At 43.6% G+C, this 25685-nt stretch overlaps 6 protein-coding genes across 9 annotated transcripts in view; 4 read left to right on the top strand and 2 right to left on the bottom strand.

The window, feature by feature from the left end:
* The window catches only part of mkrn2 (makorin, ring finger protein, 2), a 16117-nt gene extending 15175 nt beyond the window's left edge, over positions 1-942 (bottom strand). The window contains exon 1 of the mRNA XM_031850220.1: positions 917-942. Coding sequence (XP_031706080.1) covers positions 917-942 — 26 coding nt within the window. The remainder of the gene's footprint in view (positions 1-916) is intronic.
* Positions 750-4600, top strand: tsen2 (TSEN2 tRNA splicing endonuclease subunit). Its single transcript, XM_031851706.1, has 12 exons — positions 750-1111; positions 1766-1832; positions 1923-1962; positions 2061-2288; positions 2432-2579; positions 2756-2830; positions 3053-3103; positions 3273-3417; positions 3624-3660; positions 3832-3943; positions 4019-4108; positions 4273-4600. The coding sequence occupies exons 1-12, from the start codon at positions 941-943 to the stop codon at positions 4330-4332; spliced, it is 1224 nt and encodes a 407-aa protein (XP_031707566.1). The 5' UTR covers positions 750-940; the 3' UTR covers positions 4333-4600.
* A 530-nt stretch (positions 4601-5130) lies between these two features.
* On the top strand, positions 5131-11348 carry LOC116383222 (RNA-binding protein 39-like). Of its 2 annotated transcripts, none has more exons than XM_031846893.1 (15): positions 5131-5254; positions 5832-5894; positions 6589-6638; positions 6873-7034; positions 7496-7549; positions 7652-7769; positions 7938-8090; positions 8304-8450; positions 8542-8607; positions 8777-8975; positions 9069-9155; positions 9592-9697; positions 10203-10308; positions 10747-10825; positions 10904-11348. In XM_031846893.1, the coding sequence occupies exons 2-15, from the start codon at positions 5844-5846 to the stop codon at positions 11005-11007; spliced, it is 1482 nt and encodes a 493-aa protein (XP_031702753.1). In that variant the 5' UTR covers positions 5131-5254; positions 5832-5843; the 3' UTR covers positions 11008-11348. The 2 variants fall into 2 exon arrangements, with proteins under 2 accessions (XP_031702753.1, XP_031702762.1); XM_031846902.1 differs by having other exon boundaries at positions 5832-6105; positions 6155-6638.
* Positions 11349-12022: 674 nt separating this feature from the next.
* Positions 12023-16511, bottom strand: LOC116383212 (pyruvate dehydrogenase [acetyl-transferring]-phosphatase 1, mitochondrial-like). 2 transcript variants are annotated; one of them, XM_031846869.1, is made up of 6 exons: positions 16236-16511; positions 15121-15876; positions 14625-15044; positions 14341-14441; positions 12730-13298; positions 12023-12424 (listed from the first exon to the last, which is right to left on the bottom strand). In XM_031846869.1, the coding sequence occupies exons 2-6, from the start codon at positions 15307-15309 to the stop codon at positions 12150-12152; spliced, it is 1554 nt and encodes a 517-aa protein (XP_031702729.1). In that variant the 5' UTR covers positions 15310-15876; positions 16236-16511; the 3' UTR covers positions 12023-12149. The 2 variants fall into 2 exon arrangements, with proteins under 2 accessions (XP_031702729.1, XP_031702738.1); XM_031846878.1 differs by having other exon boundaries at positions 15121-15352.
* Positions 16512-18752: 2241 nt separating this feature from the next.
* cnbpb (CCHC-type zinc finger, nucleic acid binding protein b) lies at positions 18753-23616 on the top strand. 2 transcript variants are annotated; one of them, XM_031846916.1, is made up of 5 exons: positions 18753-19273; positions 19778-19894; positions 20133-20198; positions 21129-21327; positions 22800-23616. In XM_031846916.1, the coding sequence occupies exons 1-5, from the start codon at positions 19201-19203 to the stop codon at positions 22915-22917; spliced, it is 573 nt and encodes a 190-aa protein (XP_031702776.1). In that variant the 5' UTR covers positions 18753-19200; the 3' UTR covers positions 22918-23616. The 2 variants fall into 2 exon arrangements, with proteins under 2 accessions (XP_031702776.1, XP_031702787.1); XM_031846927.1 differs by having other exon boundaries at positions 18836-18877.
* A 541-nt stretch (positions 23617-24157) lies between these two features.
* The window catches only part of isy1 (ISY1 spliceosome associated protein), a 3829-nt gene continuing 2301 nt past the window's right edge, over positions 24158-25685 (top strand). Inside the window, exons 1-3 of the mRNA XM_031854299.1 lie at positions 24158-24742; positions 25120-25171; positions 25364-25429. Of these exons, the coding sequence (XP_031710159.1) occupies positions 24669-24742; positions 25120-25171; positions 25364-25429 (192 nt within the window). The 5' untranslated portion in view covers positions 24158-24668. The remainder of the gene's footprint in view (positions 24743-25119; positions 25172-25363; positions 25430-25685) is intronic.

Genomic DNA, 25685 nt, shown 5'->3' with positions numbered 1-25685 from the left:
TATAAGCTTATATAAGTAAACAGTTTATGTTCATCACATTTGAACCTGAACTGCAGATGACATTTGAGCTCAGGTTTCTTTAATATCTTCACAGTATTCAAGTCAACATGTTGCCTTTTACATTAATATGTACAGCAGTTAAAATAAAATGAAAAATACACGTGTATATGTTGTGTGTGTACTTGTATGTTTCTCTTGTATTAATATGTTTGAGCTGTGAAAACATAGTTTCTTCCTGTCTGTCTGTCTGTCTGTCTTATTAATTAAAGGGAAATAATGTGAACATAATGTAAATAAGATAAACGTTTTGCTATCATAAGAAGACATACTTGTAAACCCTTCTAATAGATCAACAACTATTTAGTTAAGATGAACTTTGACTCATTTAACTTTCATTGAAAAACAAAAAAACATTCCCCGAGACTCCGAAATAAAAGACATTCATGTTTCTGCTGCCTCTTTATCCAAAATAACCTCTTTCTCTCCTCCAGCTCCGTTCACAGAAATGTCTTCCCCTAACTGACCTCTGAATTCAGATAATTTGGGTTTTATTTGTTTATTTGTTGGAGATGTTTTATTTATTTTAATTCCTAGAAATGCCTCTGATTCAAAACATAAATAAGGAATAACAAAAAAATTCGAATAAAAATAGAACATAAAAAAATACTTCATTTTCTTTTCAGGTTTTTTTTCTTCTGACAGGACTTTTAGGAAATGTAATTTTAACTTATGTTAGACTTTAAAAATATATATAGACAGCAAGTTTACTGAAGGAGGACCTATCGGAAGGAGGCCGGCAGTTCCCTACCGGACACAAATTCGGTGACACCGCAGCGTCCCACAGCAAAATAAATCCGCAAAAAAAAAAAAAAGTAGTCCGGATCCAGTGGAGGACTACAGCTCCCTCTGGTCAGACCCGATCCCCGTTAGACCAGGTAACATGCAGGCGGAGTTTCGGGCTCCGCGGAGACGCACGCGGGTCCACGAGGAGTACGTGGCTCCGCTGCCGGTGATCCGCAGTCCGGGGGAGACGAGCAACTTCCGGGCGGAGCTCATCAACCAACACGTGCTGGTCTGTCATCCGGACCACATCCAGAAGATCTATAACCAGGTCTGAGTTTATCCACATCAGGTGAAACCAGGTCTGAGTTAGTCCACTTTATGTAAAGTCCATGATTTAGTCCATATCACTTGAATCCAGATCTGATTTAATCCAGATCATCTGAAACAAGGACTGAATGAATCCTTATCCTCTAGACCACATTTGAGTTAATCCACATCCTCTAACCAGGTCTGAGTTGATCCAAATCCTTAAAAAAACAGGTTTGAATTAATCCTCAGCATGTGAAACCTTGTCTGATACAATCTACGTCATATAAAATAAGGTCCGAGTTAATCCAATCCCTCTAAAACCTGGTCGGAGTTTGTCCACATTCCGTGAAACCAGTTCTGAGTTAGTTCACATTGCGTGATACCAGATCTGAGGTGGTCCACATTGCATGAAACCAGATCTGAGTTAGTCCACATAGCGTCATACCAGATCTGAGTTAGTCTACACTGTGTGAGACCAGGTCTGAGTTAGTCTACATTGCGTGAGACCAGGTCTGAGTCAGTCCACATTGCGTGAGACCAGGTCTGAGTTAGTCTACATTGCGTTAAACCAGGTCCGAATTAGTCCACATTGCGTGGAACCAGATTTGAGTTAGTCCACATTGCGTGAAACCAGGTCTGAGTTAGTCTACATCACGGTCTTGTCTTGTTCTAGGGTTACTTTGGTAAAGGCGTCCTGTCCAGAGCCAGACCGGACCACAGCATTTCTGACCAATGGGAACGTGAGTTCACACACACACCATGACCTCATCATCAGTCTCGTCCAATCAGCACTGTTCATTGCAGTCAGCCGCTCTCTGGTTTTGTTACAGAACACGAAGGTTTGTTTCTACCTGTCATCTCACAGTCCAGGTGAGTGACATCACATCCTGTCTGTTCACATGATGACATCACATCCTCTCGGCTTTTTCTCACAAATAAAAAACCCTCCTCCTCTTCTTCTTCTGCAGATACGAAGAGCTCCTCAGGTGGGCAGGTTCCGCGCTCTCTGCTCAGGGTTTGGATGAAGACGCTGTCAATCAAACCGTGCTCAGCCTCTCTCAGCCAGTAGAGATGGAGGATGTGAGGAGGGAGGCGAGTGGAGGGGAGGAGCCAGGACCAAATGGGGGGGCCTGTCCCCACACAAAGAGGCCTCGGTCGGGGTCAGGGGTCGAGCCGGAGGCCAAGAGAAGCTGCAGGTAGAGTGGTGCTCTTCGCTTGGGGATAAATCTAATTGTTGTACAATGAATTTCACTTTAAACTAATCCGGGTTTAAAGGGTCCGCTCACTTAAATTACAAAAAAAAGGAAAACAGATTCTCTCTCTTCTCCTAAACATTTAGGTTGGGCGAGCAAAACCAGGACTCTGATCCCGGCTCAGATCAGGACTTTGACCTAGACCCTGACCTCAACTCTGACTCTGACTCTGGTCCTGACCCGGATCCTTTGGTTCCGGGTCCTGGTTTTGTCCTAGTGGTCTCAGACAGTGAGGTGAGTCTTCAGACTTTTTATGTTCATTATTATCTTGACTTTGACGTCTCACTCCAGATGACACTTATGTGTCAGTGTCTGCAGGTGTGTTGGTGTGAATAATCAGTGTGTGTGGATGTGTGTGTGTGTGTGTGTGTGTGTGTGTGTGTGTGTGTGTGTGTGTGTTGTGTCTGCAGGTGTGTGGGGGGGTCAGGGAGGTCCGGCGGACTCCTTTCTCTCTCACAGAGTACCTGCAACTCAGTCTGGAGGAGGTAACACACCAACACTCCCACTAACCATCACATTTTGTTACACTTTTTTTTCAGCTTGTTTCTGTCTATAAATACTACATTACCCATGATCCTCAGCTGAATAGAATAGAATAGAAATATACGTTATTCATCCCCAAGGGGAAATTTGTCTGCTGACAGATTCAGATAGTGATCTGATTTGTATCTGAATGGCTAAAGGGTCATTCTGTAAACTGTGTACAGGCATTCTTCCTGGTCTACAGTCTGGGCTGTCTGTCTGTCTACCTGAACCAGGTAACTATCTGTCTGTCTGTCTGTCGGAGTTAATTGCATTTCCATGTTTTGTTTGACTTCCTGTTTCTACATTTTATGAGTAAATATAAATAACAAATAAAACTTCCTTTCAAAAAAATGTTTCACTCATTTAATGACATCGGCCATATCCTCTTCTGTGATTGGTCAGACGCCTCTGTCAATCATCCAGCTGTGGCGAAAGTTCCGCTCCCTGCGGCCCGACTTTGTGAGCTCGTTCACAGCCTATCAGCACTGTCGAAGCAGGGGGTGGGTCCCTAAAGTTGGGGGCGGGGCCAAGTACGGCGTGGACCTCGGTAAGACACACACACACACACACAGTTTCCCTGTTAGAAACCAGTTTCAAACTGGGACCAGTTCCATGATCCTCCAGTGTCTGAGGTGACTTGGACACATAATTGACAGCTTTCAATCATCAGCGCACAGGAGGCGGAGCCTGAAGTGAGATAAACATTCAGTCTGTCACAATTTACATGATTCTCTCTTTTCTGTGTGTTTTCAGTGTTGTATAGGAAAGGACCACCTTTCTACCACGCCAGGTAACGCACACACACATACACACACATGTCGTGCTTTAAAATTAAAATAAAGAATAATAATCTTTTTCACTTTCAGTCCGCAATTCCCAAAAAGTTTCCAAGAAAGATTTGCAAAACAACTTGATAGAAATGTTCTAATCTTCACAAATTGTCCCTCTCCTCTTCCTGTAGTTATTCGGTTGTAGTTGAGCGGGTTGACGATGCCTTCAGGGGCTCGTCATTGCGTCCGTTTTCGTGGCGTTCTCTGGCGGCTCTCAGCAGGATCACCTCCAACGTCTCAAAGGTAACGAGTCGACGGACGTCAGGTCGGGTGAGATTTGATTCAGGTGTTTTTATTTCTTTGTGTTTGTTTTTACAGGAGCTGATGTTGTGTTACGTCATCTATCCAGCCGACCTATCAGACGCTGAGCTGGACTCACCTGTCTGTCTGAGCAGACTGAAGGTTCAGGTAGATAACAGGAAGCACCAGCTGTTCAATAAGTCAAATGATTGACTAATTGATCGACAGAAAAATAATGGCGTCGTATCACTGTGCATGTAAAGTAGTAGTGATGAAGTTTAATCAGACAAAATAGGAAACGGAGTGAAAAAATAGGTGTTTTCTATCAACAGGAAGTGATTGTCAGCAGGTGGGTTTCCTCCAGAGAGCGAGTGGAGCAGGACGACATCTGATTGGCTGACGGGAGACTTAAGAAACTGATGATGTCACCGTGTGATGTCCCAAAAGAGACTTGACGAGCCAAAAGAGGATGAGATTTTTTTTTTTGTTGTTGTCATTGAAGAGTCAGAAACACGAAGAAGACAACATCAGAAGTTTTGAGTGTCCCTGAACGCACCATGAGTCCTCACAAGGAGTTAAAGTCCAGCGGCGGTGTGTGTGGGGCTGCTGCATGTTGTGTTACTTTCTTTGATTTCTATTTCAATGTGCTCTATTGGAATGAGGTGAAGATGTTGAATAAAAGTAAAAATAATAAAAGAAAAGAAAACTGTGGTGATTATTATAGAAAATGGTAATGTAATAACAATTATCGACGTATTCATGTTCCAGTCAGATTGTTAAGCCCATTTCCACAACTGTGAATAAAAAAAAATGCAGATCCTGTAAATCAAAATGAGAGATGTTCTCAAAATAAAGACTTAGTATCTGATAATTATGACTTAGCATTTCATCCTTAAGTATGAGATAATAAGTCATAAATATGAGATAGTAAGTCATAAGTATGAGATAAGTCATAAGTATGAGATAGTATTATGAGAAGCAAAGTATTCAGTATACAATAAGCTATTTTTTACAAAAATTAAATTAAATAAAAATAAAAAAAATTACAAAGTTAATTGTATTTATTTATTGAGTTCCACTACTGGGCTTCCATAGATGGGCTTCCATAGGTTCGGATACAGATGGGTCAGAAGCGATCACTGTTTTGTTATTATCTCGCGGGTTGGAAGATCTCGCGATAACAGCGAGAGGCTCCCTACAGCGCCATTTAGAGCAAGCACCGTGTGTGTCGTCGCGAGGGCAAAGCTTTAAGAAGCAACCGTTAGCCACCAGACCGACCGTTAAATCACCCTCCGCGTGCCGCTGTGTGTCCAGGTAAAACTCCGCTCTGCTCACGTGCTGTTCTGCCGGTAGCCGTAGATACTGGTAGTAACGTTAGATACCGGCTCGTTGCTCCATAGCCTTCCGGAAGCTAACGGCTAACTGTTAGCTGTTAGCTGTTAGCCGTTAGCCGTGTTTAGCTAGTTTAACCTGCGAGCTGTAAAACTGTGTCACGTGACTTTAGTCGAAGTATTATGATCATGAAAGTACTCACCATATATGAAGCTGTTTGTATTGAAGTACTACTAACTTTAGTCAAAGTATTATGAGTATCAAAGTATTCAGAATCAATGAAGCTACTTGTATTGAAGTACTAGTTAGCTACTAAATTTAGTCAAAGTATTATGAGAAGTAATGTACTCAGAATATATGAAGCTACTTCTGGCGTTTTTATTTAAGTATGATTTCCTTTAGTCAAAGTATTTTGAGTATTAAAATACTCAAAATATAGATCAGTGACATGATTGATTTGAGTAAAAGTTTCACAAAATCTTTCTTCATAAATTCGCCTGTTTTAATAATTAGTTATGCTAAATGTTTATATAATCGTTGATTGTTTGTTTGTGTGCAGACCAGCAGCAGGATGGCAGATGACCTGGACATCGAGGCGATGCTGGACGCTCCATACAGGAAGGTGAGACCTCACAGCTCACATAGAACCACATCTGAACGTGGTCCAGTCAGGTCTCTACTGGTCCTCACAGCTCACATAGAACCACATCTGAACGTGGTCCAGTCAGGTCTCTACTGGTCCTCACAGCTCACCTAGAACCACATCTGAACGTGGTCCAGTCAGGTCTCTACTGGTCATCGCATAGAACCACATCTGAACGTGGTCCAGTCAGGTCTCTACTGGTCATCGCATAGAACCACATCTGAACGTGGTCCAGTCAGGTCTCTACTAGTTCTCACAGCTCACATAGAATCCCATCTGAACGTGGTCCAGTCAGGTTTCTACTGGTCCTCACAGCTCACATAGAACCAAATCTGAACGTGGTCCCTTCAGGTCTCTACTGCTCCTTACAGCTCACATAGGACCACATCTGAACGTGGTCCAGTCAGGTCTCTACTGCTCCTCACAGCTCACGTAGAACCACATCTGTACGTGGTCCCTTCAGGTCTCTACTGGAGCTCACGTAGAACCACGTCTGAACCTGGTCCAGTCACGTCTCTACGGGTCCTCACAGCTCACATAGAACCACATCTGAACCTGGTCCAGTCAGGTCTCTACGGTCCTCACAGCTCACATAGAACCACATTTATATGTAAGTTTATATAAGACTGTTTGAACCTGTATGTTGCCTCCTTACGCTGTTCTCTGACCTCAGGAGGACTCCAAGAACCCGAGCCCTAACGGACAGGAGGAACGCCCCAAGAGGTAAACACACCTGTCTGTCTGTCTGTCTGTCTGTCTGTCTGTCCTTCCTGTCTGTCTTACTGTCTGTCCGTCCTTCCTGTCTGTCTGTCTGTCTGTCTTCCTTTCTGTTGCTGTGTCTCGTCTGTCTGTCTTCCTGTCTCGTCTGTCTGTGTGTCTGTCAGTGTCTTTTCCGAGTTAAAAGAGTGTCCCTCTCAGGCCGTGCTCTGATTTGCTGTGTGTGTTTGTCTCCGGCAGGAAGAAGCGCAGCCGCGAAAGGAAGCGCAGCCGGGACAAGATGCCCAGTCGGAGCCGAGAGCGCAAACGCAGCCGCAGCCGAGAGAAGAGAAGAAGTCGTAGCAGAGAGCGTCGCGGCAGCAGAGAGAGGGGGGGCCGCTACAGAGACCACCACCACCAGCAGTGAGTAGTGAAGTCTGATGTTGACTTATATAAAGGAGGATCCAAAACTTTTATTGTGAAAATTCTGGAGGAAGGGACATGACCGGGGAAACATTTTACAGAATTTATGAAGACAAACGGAGGAAGAGTTGAGTTTGTATCAGGACTCTACGGAATAGTTCAAAGCTTTTAATCTTTGTTCATAACGTTGACAATCTGACAAAATGACATCTTTCAGCACACAAAAGGCAGCAATCTAACAGCACCATGACATTAATGAACCACAATAACGTTTTTTTAGGTGATCAAATTTAAAGAAAGCCTTAAATGTAGAAAGAAAAAAAAAAACATTTGGCAAAGCATTATTTTGTATAGTTTATTAACTGATGATAAAACAAATAAAAGACCTGTCTGTAACATAAATATTTCTATAGTTATAGTTCAGAATAAACTCTGACTGTGTCTTTGTTTTGTGTTTTTAGACGCAGGCGGTCGAAGAGTAAGAGTCCCGTCAGGAAGGAGAAGAGTCCACTCAGGTCAGTTTATGTCTAAATGTTGATGAGCGAAACAGCTAAACATGCAGAATTGTTGTGAGATTGATTGTTTTGTTGTGTTTGTTTGTGGTTGTGTGTGTGCAGGAAGCCCGTAGATAACCTGACTCCAGAGGAGCGTGACGCCCGGACCGTGTTCTGTATGCAGTTAGCAGCCAGGATACGACCTCGGGACCTGGAGGACTTCTTCTCTGCTGTTGGGAAGGTAAACACCTCTGCTTCACAATAAAAGCCCATTTAGACTTTATTGTCATTCATCTACTACAGTGCAGTGCTGTAGTATTAGAGGACATTGTGTAGTGAAACTGCAAGACACAAAAACGTAGCTATTGTTTGAGTTTAACTCTACGGGATGCTTTTGGTGCCTCTGCAGGTTCGGGACGTGAGGATGATCTCGGACCGGAACTCCCGCAAGTCGAAGGGCATCGCCTACATCGAGTTTGTGGAGACCAACTCGGTCCCTCTGGCCATTGGGCTGACGGGGCAAAGGCTGCTGGGAGTTCCCATCATCGTACAGGCCTCGCAGGTAAACACACACGCACACAAAAACACCTGCGGCTGTGGCTCAGTGGGTGGAGCTAGTTGTCCTTTAATCACAGGGTTGGTGGCATGTCAAAGTGTTTTTGAGGGAAACACTGAAACCAAGTTTGTAACTGTATTTATACCACAATAACAATAAAGTTTGAGTTAAGTGTGTGTGTGTGTGTGTGTGTGTTTGTGTGTGTGCACGCGCGCGCAGGCAGAGAAGAACCGAGCAGCAGCGGCGGCAGCAGCAGCAGCTAACCTGCAGAAGGGAACATCAGGACCAATGAGGCTGTATGTTGGCTCTCTGCACTTCAACATCACCGAGGAGATGCTGAGGGGAATCTTTGAGCCATTTGGACGGGTAGGACACACACACACACACTGGTACACAAACACATGTGCAGGTAAAGTCTGTGAGTGAGACGGGTGGTTTATGTTGTTTATCTTCACAGATTGAGAGCATCCAGCTGATGATGGACAGTGACTCAGGAACCTCTAAAGGCTACGGCTTCATCACTGTGAGTTTGTGTTGTCTTCATCACCTTCAATTATTGATCTTCTTATCTTCTCTCATCATTCAGTCTATAAAATGTATCTTCATCTCTCGCCCCCTCTTCACCTCTTGCCCCCTCTTCACCTGTCTGCCTTATGACCTCTGACCTGTCTCTCTGTTTGTCTGTCTGTCAGTTTGCAGACGCAGAGTGTGCTAAGAAAGCTCTGGAGCAGCTGAACGGCTTCGAGCTGGCAGGTCGCCCCATGAAGGTGGGTAACGTGACGGAGCGGAGCGACGCCTTCTCCTCGTTCCTCGACAGCGACGAGCTCGAACGCTCCGGCATCGACCTCGGGACCACCGGACGCCTGCAGCTGATGGCCCGGCTCGCTGAGGGTGAGACACTAAATTATACAAACATCCTCCTGCAACATCCGCCTGTAACATCCACCTTTAACCTGTGTGTGTGTGTGGTTCACCTGTGAGCAGGTACTGGTCTACAGATGCCTCCCGCCGCTCAGCAGGCTCTGCAGATGAGTGGGGCAATCGCTTTCGGAGCCATGGCTGCTGTGTCGGGTACGCTCGCATGCACGCGCACACACAGACGCACACACATCCGTGCTCTAGGTTCCCAGCTGTAACTCTGTCAGAAACGACAGAATACGGGATCACATGGTACATTCGCTCAACTTTACTCTCGTTACACACTGTATTTCGCGGTACGGAATGTACAAAGAAATACAGTTTAGCCCTCAGTATATGTAGATAAACTACGGAATAACTGATATTTACTAAAAAATTTAAATCAATACGTTCTATTAATTTAGGACGGTTAACAGACCGGAACCACTGAGGAGGTTTAAATTATCAGAAATTAATCAGAATTGAGTAAACACTCAGACCATGGTGTGAAATCAAATAGATAGACTCGATGGATGTTAATGTGTGTGTAATGTGATTTTTTTTTTTTTTTTTTTTTTTTTTTAAATAAAGTTTTTAAAATGTGTTTCAGCTGCCATGAATCCGAGTCGCAACATGAACTCCGCTCCTATGAATCTTCCCTCTCAGCCGCTCGCCACACACTGCTTCCAACTGTCCAACATGTTCAATCCCAACAGGTACACGCACACACACACCTGTCTGTCTCTACACCTATACAACATGTTCAACCCGGTTAGCTACACACACCTGTCTGCTATACGCTATTTATATATGACTATATATGACCTTATATTCTCTTTTATATACTATATGTTGTACTGTTTTATAACGTGGTGTACTAGATGATATTTCTACATTAATACAAGCAAATAGTAAGTATTTTTACTTCATCATGTTATGTTATTGTGGTGTATGCCGTTATAGTAGACGGTATTATAATACTTTCTCATGTACTGTCACGTCATGAGAGTATTGTTTAATTGCTCTCTTGTGATTTCTAATTATGTTTTTATTTTATATACTGAGTTGCATCTATAAATGAGCCTCTAATCGGTACCTTTTAAACTCATTAACTATTAAACTCTGCCTCACATCTGGGTTCACAGATAATTGCTGGTTTGTGTTGAGTTGTGTGTGTCATTTACAGGTTTTCACTAACATTCAATTCATTGTGTGTTTCAGTGAGGAAGCTCCTGGTTGGGAGATGGATATCCAGCATGATGTCATAGAGGAGTGTAACAAACATGGAGGAGTCGTTCACATCTACACTGACAAGAACTCTGCTCAGGTTAGTAAAGAAAGGCGGTAGAGTCCGGTCGAGGAAGGCGGTAGAGTCCGGTCGAGGAAGGCGGTAGAGTCCGGTCGAGGAAGGCGGTAGGAGTCCGGTCGAGGAAGGCGGTAGGAGTCCGGTCGAGGGAGGCGGTAGGAGTCCGGTCGAGGGAGGCGGTAGGAGTCCGGTCGAGGGAGGCGGTAGAAGTCCGGTCGAGGGAGGCGGTAGAAGTCCGGTCGAGGGAGGCGGTAGAAGTCCGGTCGAGGGAGGCGGTAGAAGTCCGGTCAAGGAACTGACTGGTTTTCACTTCTCACCTTAAGTCCCTAATTTTTTCTCTGTAATCTGGTTCTACTAAGTTTCATTGGGTCAACATTCTACTGGTTTCTACTTAACTAATTACCTGTGTGTGTGCGTGTGTGTGTCACACTTAAACCTGTGACCTCTGCTTGTTTACAGGGAAACGTTTACGTCAAGTGTCCGTCGATCCCTGCTGCCATGGCCGCCGTCAACGCTCTACACGGACGATATTTTGCTGGTAAGAGAACCTGTCACATGAAACCTGTGCTGTGGACTAATCAGAGAGCAGCTGTGATATCTCACCTGTTGTTTTCAGGTAAGATGATCACGGCGGCTTACATCCCTTTGCCCACCTACCACAACCTGTTCCCAGAGTCCGTCACCACCACACTGCCGATGGCCCTGCCCCCGAGACGATGACTCGCCAACGACGCTACACTCGGATTGGACGTCGGACTTTTGTACATCCTCCTCCTCTATTGGTCGACACGGACGAGTCAGTTTCACTTCTGTTTATCAGGTCTGAGAGGAGGGACGCTGTTTGTTCCTTTCCTTCCTGTTTTACTTCCTGTTCATTCTCATTAGAATTTCTGGGCGTGGCCTGTTTTGTGTATCGTCCAATGATTGAGCTCTGTGAGCTGTGGGGAGACCGGCTGATGACGGTGTCAGCTGATTGGTTGGTTTGAAGTCTGTTTGGTATTGAAGTGTTTTCTAAGAATTTGATTTTGTAAAATCCTTTATTAAATCTTATTTTGAAGTCACTGTCAGCTGCTGTGTTCTTTTTGTATTATGCTCACTGAGAATACTGCATTCTGATTGGCTGAATGAGACACCTGTGAGCAGGTGTTTACAGCTCCAGATATTAGAGCCACTTAAGTAGCCTAACTGAAGACAAATGTTTAAAATCTGATATTTGTAATCATTACTTCCATTCACTGGCATGTGAGGCTGAGCATATAGTTTGATATGAGATGTATTTATATTATATAAAGTATATCATTCACTTTTCCTGCAATGTTTAATTTTTACAAATGACATACTAGCTAAATAAATAAAATTAAGGCAATATATATAAGTACTTCAAACTCAACAATACCGCCGTGTGAAATTACTCTGTTGCAAGTAAAAGTCCTGAATACTAGTAAAATGTACTAAAATATCAAAAGTAAAAGTACTCATTCTGCAGAATGTTCTCTTTTAGAGAATTGTGGAGCATTCACGGTCCTGAAAGGTCTTTGTTTTAATTGTATTTATAATTAAAACCGTTTTAAAATACTTTGTATACACAAACAAGATCACGTTTCCCTCTCAGATGTGGTGCAGCATAAAATGGGAAGTTCAAGTACCTCAAATTTGACTAAAGTACGCTGAAAATCGCAATAGCCAACGATTGATACTCTGTAATTGTTGTGGAAATGACAGGAATAAAGAATTGGAACTTTAACCAAAACTTTATTATTTAAGTTCAAAGAGCAACAGACAAGCATGTAACAAATCTTCAGAATAAAAATACAAGTTACTAATTTATCACCTGGGTGGTTACCGAGCAGGTGATCTCCTGATTAAAGGTCGGGCTCGTTCAGGTGGATGACGGTGACGGTGATGTCATCGCGGTACCTCCTGGCCAGCTCTGTCGGCAGACTCAGCATCTTGGCCAGATGGTTTGGTGCCACCGCTCCATACCCGTCATCCCCCAGGGCGTGACGGAGCAGGTGGGTGGCGGAGTTCTGGTCCTCCAGCACTGACAGGACCCGCCCCTTCCTCTCCAGCAGGAGGTGCTGCAGGCTGCCCAGTGTCATGCCCACCCCGGGCATTATGGGTCTCTGCTGCTGAAGGCCTGGACAGCAATAAACCACTTCCACTGTTCACACTGCCAGTTCAAGTGCTCCTCATTTACACTCCAACTACTTTCATTTACACTTTAACTGCTTTCATCATTTACACTTCATCTGCTGTCATCATTTACACTTTAACTGCCAGTTCAACTGCTTTCATCATTTACATTTCACCTGCTGTTGTCATTTACAAGTAACGCTTTATGCATGTTTACACAGTTGAAGTGTAAATGATGAAAGCAGTTGAACTGGCAGTTAAAGTGTAAATGATGATAATTAGACTTGGTGAGGATCTTAGTTTTCTTACCTGTCAACTGTTCCCCTACCAGCTGGACGACCGTCTGTCGGTGCATCAGCTCCCAGAGTCCGTCAGTCGCCAGCACCAGAAACTTGTCGGCAGGTGTGATGCGGTGGAGCGTGACCTCCGGCTGCGCGCTCAGGTAGGGCGGGGTCAGGTAGTGCGGTGGCTGAGTCCGGAACACCTCGCCGACCGCAGACAGGACGTCCTGTCGCGTTTCGTAGATGCGACTGAGCATCTCTGCGCTCCATTTGAAACGGACGTCGCCGAACGCCCTGAAGGGCAGCAGCAGACCCAGCAGGCGGTCGTGGCGGACCACCGTCTTCCGCTCTGACGGCGGATGTTCCCCCAGAATCCTTTGCAGCTCGTCTGGGTTCTGTGCGTTGTGGTCGTTGGTGAGGCTGACCGCCGACCAGCTCCCGTTGGGCTCCCTGACGCCCAGGACGGCCCTGCTGTCACCCAAGTTGGCCACGTGCAGGACGCCCTTGGAGACGTGGGCGATGCAAGCCGTGCTGCCGGACAGCGCCACCCGGAGGGGGGAGGACAGAGACAACGCCTCCCCAGGGAGAGACACCCGTCTGTGGACAGAGATCACCTGGTGACTAAAGCTGAAAGCAGCCAATGAAAACAGTGGATTATGCAGCATACTGTCCTCCTTTCTACACAAAGAACACACTCCTTCTTGCATGGACACAAAATGTTTGGTGTAGCTGTAACAGAGAATTGTCCAATATGAACATAATTAATCTGGGCTGAGATCTAAGTATCTTACTGGTTCAGGTTCAGTGAGGAACCAACTTATCAGTATGTTGTTGTCAGCCGGCAACCTCCGGTTCTGCCGAGTGAAGCCGATGCTTCATGTCTTAAAACTTGCATTCTCTCTAATGACCATCAGGGGGCGACCCCTCTGGTTGTATAGAAGTCTATGAGAAAATGACTCTACTTCTCTCTTGATTTATTACCTCAGTAAACATTGTAAACATGAGTTGATGGTCTCAATCTCTAGTTTCAAGTCTTCTTCAATACAGCATGATGTTCATTTAGTAACTTATGGTCCATTTAGAGTCAAATAGACCATAAATTAGGGGATGCTTTAGGGCGGGGATTACTGTGATTGACAGGTCGCTGCCGCTACCAGAGACTATACGGCGTCTCTTCGTCACTCCTCCACAGTCCAAATATGGTAACTTCAGTTCATTGGTTGTGGAAATAACAACATGGCGACGGTCGTAATCCAAGATGACGTCGCCGAACTCAAGGCTTCATAACGTCAGTCCACAAACCAATGGATGACATAACGATGACTACATCCACTTCTTATATACAGTCTGTGGTTCTTGTAGTGAAAAAGAGCTACGCTTGTTTTGAGTAACTCAAACTATTGAAGACTCATATTATCTTCAGCCAGGATGATTATACTCTTACCAACAACTCTTTACATAAACACACAGACATGTTCGTGTTTCATTCGGATAGACTTAAAAAAAGAAGAAAAAACTGTTGTTTAGCTTGTAAATTAAACACACATGAAACTGTAGCTTTTTTACATTTTCGATTGGAACTGTGACAGTGAAGGAGTTTTAAAGCAGAGCAGAAGGAGTTTGACCATAGAATGAGGACCTGGGTGAAGACATGGACAGGTGGACCTGGGCCTCCACGGACAGGTCATAGTCCAGGTGACGGAAAGCGTTGACCAGCGCCGATGTCACCCTACAGCCTTCCTGCAGCCAATCAGAGAGGAGACAGATGATGACATCGCAACATGCGACAGCTTTGAAGCTGCGCTCTCTTCCCGTCAGTGGAACTGAAAGATCAGAAGTCAACGAGCCACGAGGCAACCACGAAAACATTTGGTACATGTACTAAAAAATGCTTTTATTTCAGTTTCTAGTAGCCAACCCTACCTCCTCTTCCTCTTCTTCTTCCTCTTCACCCGCCAGTCTCTCCTGCCAGTAGTTCCGGAGGCTTTGGAAGGAGATCGCTCCACCGTCGGGGCAGTTGTGGTCCTGAGGATGTTTGTGCCACTCCAGCAACGGTTGTACGGCCCGTTCTTCCTCCACCGCCCGCTCGAGCTCCGCCAGCGTCTTCAACGGCAGCGTTGCCACCGCGATGTAGTAGAAGAGCCTCTGGCTGATGGCGTGAGCGCAGGCTGTCCCAGCGTGGCCGTCGAACACGCCGAACAGTACACCGCCGCGGCCCGGCAGACAGGTGGCGCTGCTCCGGCGGTCCTCGCTGGGATGGTTGGATGGTAGCATGTTGCTATGGAAACCCAGAACACCATGGGAGGCGGGGCCTCTGGGCAGGGTGTGGCTGTATTCGTTGGCCTGGTAACAGAAGAGGGAGAGATCAGTGGTTTGACCGGTTGTTGGATTGACACCTTGAATTACAGATCTTACTCACCTTTAAGATGCGGTTGACATGAGCTAAGCTCATCGGCTCCACCTCCTGCCCAGTCCTGTACTTCCTGCTCTCACTGCCTGCTGGGTAATGGAGTCTGAGACGCGGAAGGGGAGGGGAGGAAAAGGAGTGACGGGACTGCTGGAGCTCAAACCTGCAACGTCCACTGAAGGGTCCTGTTCTTCCCAGCATGGCCACTCGCTGAGAGAACCAGGAGAAGAACCAGCAGGAGAACCTATAGGAGAACCAACAGAGTGAAACATGGAGGAGAACCAGCAGAAGAACCAACAGAGTGAAACCTGGAGGAGAACCAGAAGAAGACCCAACAGGGTGAAACCACGGAACCAGCAGGAGAACCAACAGAGTGAAACCTTCGAGAAGAACCAACAGAAAAACTAACAAATGGAAACCTGGAGAAGAACCAACAGAAAATGAACAAATGGAAATCTGGAGGAGAATCAACAGGAGAACCAACAGAGTGAAACCTTGAGGGCAACCAACAGAGGAACCAAGTGAAACCTGGAGGAGAACCAACAGAATGAAACCTTGAAGAGAACCAACAGAATTAAACCTGGAGAACCAGCAGGTGAAGCAGCAGGAGAACTAACAGAGTGAAACCTTGAGGAGAACCAGCAGAGGAACCAACACAGTGAAACCCAATTTCTTAACAATCAAAAACTTAAATCCCTAAAAGAAAAGAGGCAACTTTTGCTCATCAAGGCAAGAAGCCATACGAGTCTCTGGAAAGCAGAACCAAACCTGAATGAGAACAAGAAGGAGCATTAGCAGGAGAACCAGCAGAGTATTTAGTTTTTGTGTCTGCTCTGAGCTGACGGACTTACCTTCACCTGATGATATTACATGTTCAGCACTCACCTGGGAGTGTGTTCACCTGTGTTACCTATAAATGCTGCATATTTTTCTTTGGCCTATGTATTGATTTTTTATTTACATCCAGTTCTCTAAATAGATTATCAATTTGTGCATAAAACGCCAGAGTGAAAGTTATCACGCTCAGAAAAAAACATGTAGGAATCAGATTTGTTTACATTTTTTGAGTCCTCGTCAATGTTGTGGCTCTAAAACCTGAACATAGGATTACTGAAGCTGAAACTCACTGTGTGTTTGTTTAACGTTTATTTCCTGGTTAACTCTTCATCTCAATCCTCAGTTCAGTTGACGGTGTCTGGTTCTTGTTTCCTGAAGCAGATCGGTTCTTTTGCAACAGTTGTGCTGTTGAAGGTTGTTTGTATATTCTTTCAGTCGTCGTCTTTGTGACCTTTGACTGCTTTCATATCTCACTCAGTAATCAGTAATCCATAAACTTCCTGCTGCCAGCCGTAAAGACCCGCCCCCCCCTCACTGTGATGGCGTTCAGAGATTATTTAAAATGTGAATTTAATTGTTATTTTCATTGTGACAAATAGAAGAGGAGTAATACCCAAACATAAAATAAATAAATACATGAAAAATTATCTTTCTTCTGAAATTTAAAGAAATAATGTTGAAATGAAATGTTTTTTTCTTCTCAATGAAACTACTTTTGAATAGAGATTGGTGAACCAGGATTTATTTTCCTCTCGCCTCTTTTTGCCGGACATGTTGGTGGTAAAACCAAATGCCAGCTTGACCAGTCTCACAGTCTGTCTTTCTGTCCCTCCTCTCAGGCCCCTTTATTGCCATTTCCCATCCATCCACCAGACGACCTCAGACTTTCCGTCCTTTCCCCATCACCTGACTGCCCCACCCAATCTACTCACCTGTTCCCACTTTTCTCATCAACCCTACAGTTGCCTGACACACCTGCTCACCTGCATCTCATTAAGTCATTAACAGCTCAGTTCATATACTGGAAGGGAGCCCTGGAGGGTACTTCATCACATTTTCTCCACTAGAAGGGAACCCTAGAGGGTACTTCATAATGTTTTCTCCACTGGAAGGAAACCCTAGAGGGCACTTCACATTTTTGCCACTGGAAGGGAACCCTAGAAGGCACTTCATGTTTTCTCCACATGAAGGAAACCCTATCGGGCACTTCATTACGTTTCCTCCACTGGAAGGAAACCCTATAGAGCAGTTAATCACGTTTTCTCCACTGGAAGGAAACCCTAGAGGGCACTTCATCCCATTTTCTCCAATGGAAGGGAACTCTAGTGGGCACTTTATGATTTGCCCCACTGGAAAGAAACCCTATAGGGCAGTTAATCATATTTTCTCCACTGGAAGGGAACCCTAGAGAGAAGTTAATCAAGTTTTCTCTCATAGAAGGGAACCCCAGAGGGCATATTATCAGGTTTTCTCCACTGGAAGGGAATCCGATAAAATTCTCAAGGAAAGTTAAAATGGAACAAGAAATGGCAGACAGCTGTGCTCAAGCTAGCTATCAAGGAACAAAGCTCTTCAATTGGTCTATTGAGCAGCTCTAATGTCTTTCTCTTGGCGAATTACTAAAGAATGTGGAACTTGCGCCAACTTGGTCTGCCTGAATCGGAAGAGGAGGTGAGAATGAAGGTGATCGTCATTCTGTCAAAATGTTGCTCCGGGCTTTAAAGAGACATTTCTAGAAGTGATTGATTTGGTTCCTGGGCTTGGAAGAAAACACTGAGCAAAAGAACAAGTCCCAATGTCATCTTTTGTTTCCTATGAGACATTTTTGGTCTCAAACATGGCCAAACACTCTAAATACTTGAGGAAAAGAATTATCTGCTTCAAGGAAGATCTTACTCCAGAGGATTGAGGAAAACTCAACCGACCATGGCCAGTAATCCAGCAAGCCTGTCGAGAAGATTGTTTACTTTGTCGGAGGAAGAGCCTTTGTGGATAAAGGGATATATTGACTGTCTATTCAGTTTCAGCTACAGGAGTTCTGCTTTCTGCATATAACAAACTTTTACAACTCAGGTTACAGTGATTATAGTTCTGTTTTATGATGTCTTATATTAAGCTCTGTTTTAGTTAATGCTCAATGTCAGAGATACATTAATAAATTAAAGGCATTGTTTCTTCATGCAAAAAACTTTGATGCAGAGTTTTGTCTTTCAGCAGGAACACCAACTCTAAAAAACAAATTCAGCAGGAAGATCATCCTCACTCAAGCTGACCCATATGAAAGAAAGAGACAACTTTCTTATGATTGGTTTTATGAATGAGAGAGGCTTAATTGATGTATAAAGAATCTGCAATCCAAACTCTTAAGAATTTACCTGTAAACAACAAGTCTGGATCTTTAGAGTCAAGAATAGATCTTTGGTTAATCTCTGAATCCTTATCCTACTTGCATTGTATAATTAAAATTAATCCGTCAAACCTAAAGACCATAAAGCCATTCTATTGATTTTGAATATAATGTCATCAAATATAGTAAACAAAAGTACTCATGCTTACTGGACGGTCAATAATTCACTTTTACTAAATTAGTCTCTAAATCTAATTATTCAAAATAAGATAACTGAGCACCCAAAAATGGCAGGAAGTGAACATTATCAATGGGAAGTACTGGGAGCTGGAGGAAATTGTGCTGAGTGGATTGTTATTTTATTAAATCATCACTACATTGCATGCAGTATTTAACAATCAATAAATAGATGTAGGCCTACATTCAAATAAAACAATGCATGGGATTTGTCCTGATATTTCTGACTTTTCCGGCGGCAGCTGAATGCAGCAGGACGTGTGTGTGTGTGTGTGTGTGTGTGTGTGTGTGTGTGTGTGTACGTGGTGCCGTAGAAGAGAGAAAACAAAACAGTTTCGGTGGTCTGAGGTGAGTTTCAGCTCCGGCCGATCATCAATCCGCTTTTTCTCTCCCCGCAGCGGGCTCACCACCACCGGGCTGCAGGCGAGCCGCTCTGTCGCGGTTACTCACCCGGAGAGGGAGCGCATTTATCCCGCTGTGGAGCATACGATAACCTGCTAGCATGTTTAGCACTGGGCCTGTTTAGAGGAGGGTGCACACAGCGGGGGAACCTGCAATTTGAGCCGGAGGAGGGACTGTTTTATGAGTTTATCCCCGAGCGGAGACCTCCGGCTGGTGGCCGCATCTAGCCGCCTGATAGCTGCGTCAGGCCGGGGGTAGTCCGGTCCTCGATGGTCCCTCATCAGCTACTCTGTGACAACAGACAACACCTGAATCATCAGAGGATGTTATCGCACTGCTGCTGTAAATAAAATGTTTAGCTGGAGAACAATGTTTGATGAAGTGATGTCAGCTGGTCAACAACAAAAAAAAGTTTAATTTAATCATTAAATCCTCCTGTGATCAGAGAATCTGTTGTGGACCCACAGAATGTTCAGTTCAGTTCAGTTTGTACACAACAGAAAACACCTGAGCACCTGAACTCATCACATGTGTATTATGTCCTCTAGTTTTCTAGTAAATCGTGAACAAACATGTTCATGTAAACAGTGTGAAGTGATCGACAGAAGACAGAGGAGACATTTACACTGTCTCTGTCTGTCTCTCTGTGTCTCTGCCTGCCTGTCTGTCTGTCTGTCTGTCTGTCTCTCTCTCTGTCTGTCTCTCTACGTCTCTGCCTGCCTGTCTGTCTCTCTCTCTCTGCCTGTCTGTCTGTCTGTCTCTCTCTCTCTGCCTGTCTGTCTGTCTGTCTCTCTCTCTCTGCCTGTCTGTCTGTCTGTCTGTCTTCTGTCTGTCTGCCTGCCCCAGCCGTTGCAGAGGTGATGAGCAGTAATGAGTGTTTCGGTTGTGGCCGCAGTGGTCACTGGGTGAAGAACTGTCCGAGCGGCGGGCGAGGACGAGGGAAAGGTCGCGGAAGAGGCAAAGGTGAGCTGTTATTTTATTATATATTATATTTTATTTTATTATAATACTATGGTATGAGCCCCTGAGGTATTTTAGTTTTAAGAAGTGAAGTGCTGAAATACATAGTTACTTTCTACCTCTGAGCAGATTAATGAATGAATTTAGTTTTAGTACTTTGTGTTGAATGATAAATAAAGATATCTTTAGTAAACATTACACACACACTTTTAATCAGTCTGTGTGTGTTCGTGTGTTTCAGATCTGTTCTGTTATCGATGTGGGGAACTCGGACACGTCGCTAGAGACTGTGAAAGGACTGAGGACGGTGAGGATACACACGCACACACGCACACACACACAGTGTCCAACAGGACTAACTTTCTTCAATAACCCATGACCAACACTTACAATTTACTAACCCATGACGAACATGTTACAAACACTTAACTTACCCATTACTTACACTTAACTAGCACGTTACTAACCCTTTGCCCATTGTTTATACTTTACTAACCCATGACCAACATAACACTTTACTAACCCATGACCAACACTTAACTAACACTTGACTAACCCATGTCTAAGACTTTACTAACGCTTAACTAACACTTGACTGACACTTTATTATTGCTGAACTAACACTTGACTAACACTGTATAACCCATGACATATACTTCACTAACCCATGACTAACACTTCACTAACCCATGACCAACACTTTACTAACCCATGACTAACACTTCACTAACCCACGACCAACACTTCACTAACCCATGACCGACACTTTACTAACCCATGACCAACACTTCACTAACCCATGACCAACACTTTACTAACCCATGACCAATACGTTACTAACCCATGACCAACACGTTACTAGCCCATGACCAACACTTCTCTAACCCATGACCAACACTTTACTAACCCATGACCAACACTTTATAACCGATGACCAACACTTCACTAACCCATGACCAACACTTCTCTAACCCATGACCAACACTTCTCTAACCCATGACCAACACTTTACTAACCCATGACCAACACTTCACTAACCCATGACCAACACTTTACTAACCCATGACCAACACTTTACTAACCCATGACCAACACTTCACTAACTCATGACCAACACTTTATAACCCATGACAAACAGTTCACTAACCCATGACCAACACTTCACTAACTCATGACTAAAACTAAACTACTCTATAACTAACCATTTCCTAACCCCTGACTGCTATCGTCCCTGCAGCCTGTTATAACTGCGGCAGAGGAGGTCACATCTCCAGAGACTGCAAGGAGCCCAAGAAGGAGCGAGAGCAGCTGTGCTACAACTGTGGGAAGGCCGGACACATGGCCAGGGACTGCAACCATGCCCACGAGCAGAAATGCTACTCCTGTGGCGGCTTCGGACACATCCAGAAATGCTGCGAGAAGGTCAAATGCTACAGGTAAACTCACAGCCACAGGTGAACTAACAGCTGCAGGTGAACTAACAGCTGCAGGTAAACTCACAGTGTCAGGTAAACTCACAGCGACAGGTAAACTCACAGCGACAGGTAAACTCACAGCTACAGGTAAACTCACAGCTACAGGTAAACTCACAGCTACAGGTAAACTAAGGCCATGTCCACACTACTCCGTTTCCATTTGAAAACACGTATGTTTTGCTACGTTTACACTGAGCGTCCACACTACGCCGGCGTTTTCGAGCACCGAAAATGGAGGAGTTTGAAAACGCCGGGGTTGCGTATTCGTGTGGACGGTCGAAAATGGATAAGTTTGGAAACGATGACGCCCACACCTGCGTTCGCTACTTGATTGATTCTTAGCAGTCACGACGTGTCCTTCCCTGATTCGTCACACCCCTATCACGTGATCTTTCCCGGAAGATCACAAACGACAACATTGATTACCGATCGACTACCAGGTTAATTCAACATGGACAACTGATTACAGGTGTTGCTGACCTTGTTGTCTTTACTAGCAGCCGTTGTCCAGTTAAAGTCTGCATTTTTGCGGAGGAAGCAGCTGTTATTGGAGCGATTAGTGAGCGGCGGGACCAGCGGGGTTATCAGCCCTACGGAGCACGGTTAGCTGCTTTAGGGAGGGTGATGGACACAAAACAGAGGACTTTCCTGTCCTTGTTAATGCTAATTTTGTTCTGCACAACTATTGTGAAGTCCGCAGATAAACTATAAAGGAACAAAACATGAATTGCTCTCCAGTAGACAGACTTCAGCCACCAGCAGAGCTACGAGTGAGAACAGACAACAACGAAACCGAGAGGGAACGAGTGAGAGACGTGTGTTGACCACATTTATGGACCCATAATCTAGTAAACCATTATATGTAAGTGTTCATTTTAAAGTAAATTTGATGTGAGAGAGAGAGAGATAGAGCAACACCTGCAGCGCTGTAACTAAGTCTGAAAAATAAATCTTCTAAAACTTTCCACGAAATGTGTCTGTTTGAGTTTATAGAGGAAGATTTTATGTATCACGTGAATAGTCACGTGATATTCGTTTTCAGGCATTTTAGTCTGGACGGAGATCATTTAGAAAACGATGCTGAAACGCCGTGTGGACGGAGTAGTTGTGTGGATGTAGCCTAACAGCTACAGGTATCAGCTACAGGTAAACTAACACTACAGGTAAGATAATGCCACAGGTGAACTAATACTACAGGTAAACTAATGTTACAGGTAAACTTACAATTACATGTAAAGTAATACTACAGGTAAGCTAACAGCTACAGGTAAACTAATACAACAGGTAAACTAACTGCAGTGGAGGTAAATAAAGCAAAGAAGTACGGTTCAGTTTAGTTTTGAGTCTCTTCAGTGTTGTTGTACTTGCTGGTTCCACAGTGTTCGCATTGTTAGCATTGTCAGCGGTGTTAGCAGTGCATGTGTTTGCCGCAGGTGTGGGGAGATCGGCCATGTTGCGGTGCACTGCAGCAAGGCATCGGAGTTGAACTGCTATAACTGTGGGAAGTCGGGTCACCTGGCCAAGGAGTGCACCATCGAGGCCACCGTCTAGCCACCCTCACCCTCTTTCATCTCTTCTTTCTTTCTCTTTATTCATTTCCTGTGATCCTCCTCTTGTCATTGGCCCAGAGGCCTGTCAGTCAGCCTCACAGCAGCCAGTCAGAGCAGGTGGAGGAAGGGGAAGGGACGGACACTAAAAAAACCAAAAAAAATGAATGAGAAAAAACTGAGTTTGTGTTTTTAGTGTGTCATGATGTGCAAAGCTTTGTTTTAGAGAGAGTAGAGTGAAAAACTAAATAACATGTGTGTGGGGGTGGGGGTTAACTTTATTTTCTTGTTCTGGACAAAACCCAGTTTGTTGAAAGGAATGTGATTGGCCCCGCCTCCAGCAAACAGCCAATCACCTTGCGAGTCTGGACACTTTATTAACACAAAGGGAAACAAATGAGCCAATCAGGTCACAGCAGACAACAGAAGGAATGTTAATAATTCATAAATTAAAGGTGCATTTTGTTGCTTTTTGGACCAGACGGATCACCTCACCGATGAAGACAAAAGAGTAATAATTGAAAGAAAAAAATAACAACACAATTTTAAGTCTGGAGAGAGAATGTTTTCACAAGAACATCCAAATGTTATTTTTGTATATCACTCAGAGCTACTGTAAAAATGTAATTTGGTTGTACTGCAGACTGTAAATTTAACCTGAGAATAAAAAACATGAAAGAGGAGAAAGACGATGGAGCCGAGACGCACTCTTGTCTGATCAATTTATTTCACAACAACAACAAAACGACATTTATTTAACACATCTGTCATTTACAAATTAATGAATTACCAAGATACTTCCTGAAAGGAACTATTTTATGTATTGAGGCTTACTCATTGTTATCAGTAATTTAAAATAAGGAGAGTGAGCGAAAGCTTTGATTGAATGAGTTTAAAGTAAGACATAAATATTTAAACTTTCATCATGCCGAACTTTAATAATGTTTTTTTCTTTTCCTGGAAGAAATGAGCTTCCATAGTAATTGGGAAGTTTGTTCCTGCAAATTGTAAATACATATAAATAGTGCAAAGAATATTATAAAGATATTTTTTATGTATTCTTTATTTTATTAATTTAAATTAATTAATTTGGTTTTATTTTATATTATTGTTATTTTATGTTTTCTATTTTTCTATTTTTTCGTATTTACATTTTTATTTGCATAATAATTTTAGTTCGTTCATACGTTCATCTTTTTTATTTTCATTTTATAACTTTTATTTTATATTTGTATGTATTTTGGTTTAGATATGTGTGTGTTTATTTGTATTTGTTTTATGCGTATTGTATTGTACGTTATGGTGGTGGAGGGTGATTAAGACCTCTCCAGTAGGAGGCAGTGACGGGGCGATAAACACGTCACGAAACCGGAAGCTGGAGAAGAAGCCGCAGAAGTACTTCCTGTTTGTGTCGGCGTGTGTGGATCGTTTAGTTTCCCCTCAGTTCGTGCTTTTTTAATAAACGGATTCTTCATAAACACATAAAAAAGCAGCAGCAGCAGAAATGGTAAGCAGCTGATCTCCAGTCTGACTCTGACTAGTTAGGCTAGTGAGGCTAGTTAGCATGCTAACTTCAACAGTCTCTTAAAGCCAGTTAAATATTCACTAGCTTCTGGTTTGAATTCTCAATTTATTAAATACTCCTTTGAGCAATTTATTTTATTAGATTTTATTATACAATACAGTCTCAGGTTATATAATTTGAATTATATTGAATTCATAACATTTATATAATGATTTAATAAGATTGTCTGTATGTTTGATGTTTTCTTCATGTGTTGTTATAACATCTGTCCTTTTCCACAGGCGCGTAACGCTGAGAAGGCCATGTAAGTATTTACTGTGTACTTTGTATATACTCTGTGTACTCTGTATATACTCTGTGTACTCTGTACTCAAAGCAATATTTCCTCACACACACGCATAATTCATTTTGGATGTTTAATAATTCAATCGAACAGCTGCTTTTATTAATATTTAGACTTTCTCGATGAGTTGATAAATCCTTTAAGGTTCCTGGAACCAACAAATGTTTCAAAAATGATTAATTGATCATCAGAATAGATTTATCACTAATATCACATGAGGAAACTAAAAGTTCAAGCTCAAAAAGGATTGTGGCATTCTACTGTCTTTAACTGTGGTTCTACTGTCTTTAACTGTGGTTCTACTGTCTTTAACTGTGTTCCTCCTCCGTGTCTCTCAGGACGGCTCTGGCTCGGTTCAGACAGGCTCAGCTGGAGGAGGGAAAAGTCAAGGTCAGGTTCTACTCTGTGTTCTAGTCTTTTCTACAACATGAAGTATTGTACCGTTTCTTCAGTACGTCAAAGCATGTGTTGAACACCATTGTAGCCTCACTGTAGCCTCTATGTGGCTTCGTTGTAGCTTCAGTGCTCACCTTCACCTGTCTGTCTGTATGATGATGTTCACCTGTCTTCACCTGTCTGCAGGAGAGGAGACCTTTTCTGGCATCGGAGTGCAATGAACTTCCGAAAGCAGAGAAATGGAGACGACAGGTACACAACTCTGCACACAACTCTGCACATACTAGAACATGATGCACTGTGATTGGCTGTTTGTTAATGATGTGCACCCTGGGAGTCGTAGTTGACTGATCTCCTTTGGCCTAAATGCTTTTCATCAAAGAACCAGATATTGTCAAACTCAGTTATTTTGTTTTATCACAAACTATCAGTGACACTGAACATGAAGCAGACAATCTATAGTGTGTGTGTGTGTGTGTGTGTGTGTGTGTGTGTGTGTGTGTGTGTG

The sequence above is a fragment of the Anarrhichthys ocellatus genome, unplaced genomic scaffold (assembly GCF_004355925.1).
Source record: "Anarrhichthys ocellatus isolate YVR2014 unplaced genomic scaffold, GSC_Weel_1.0 scaffold1, whole genome shotgun sequence".
NCBI classification, from domain to species: Eukaryota; Metazoa; Chordata; class Actinopteri; order Perciformes; family Anarhichadidae; genus Anarrhichthys; species Anarrhichthys ocellatus.
This window is presented reverse-complemented; position numbering and strand designations above follow the sequence as displayed.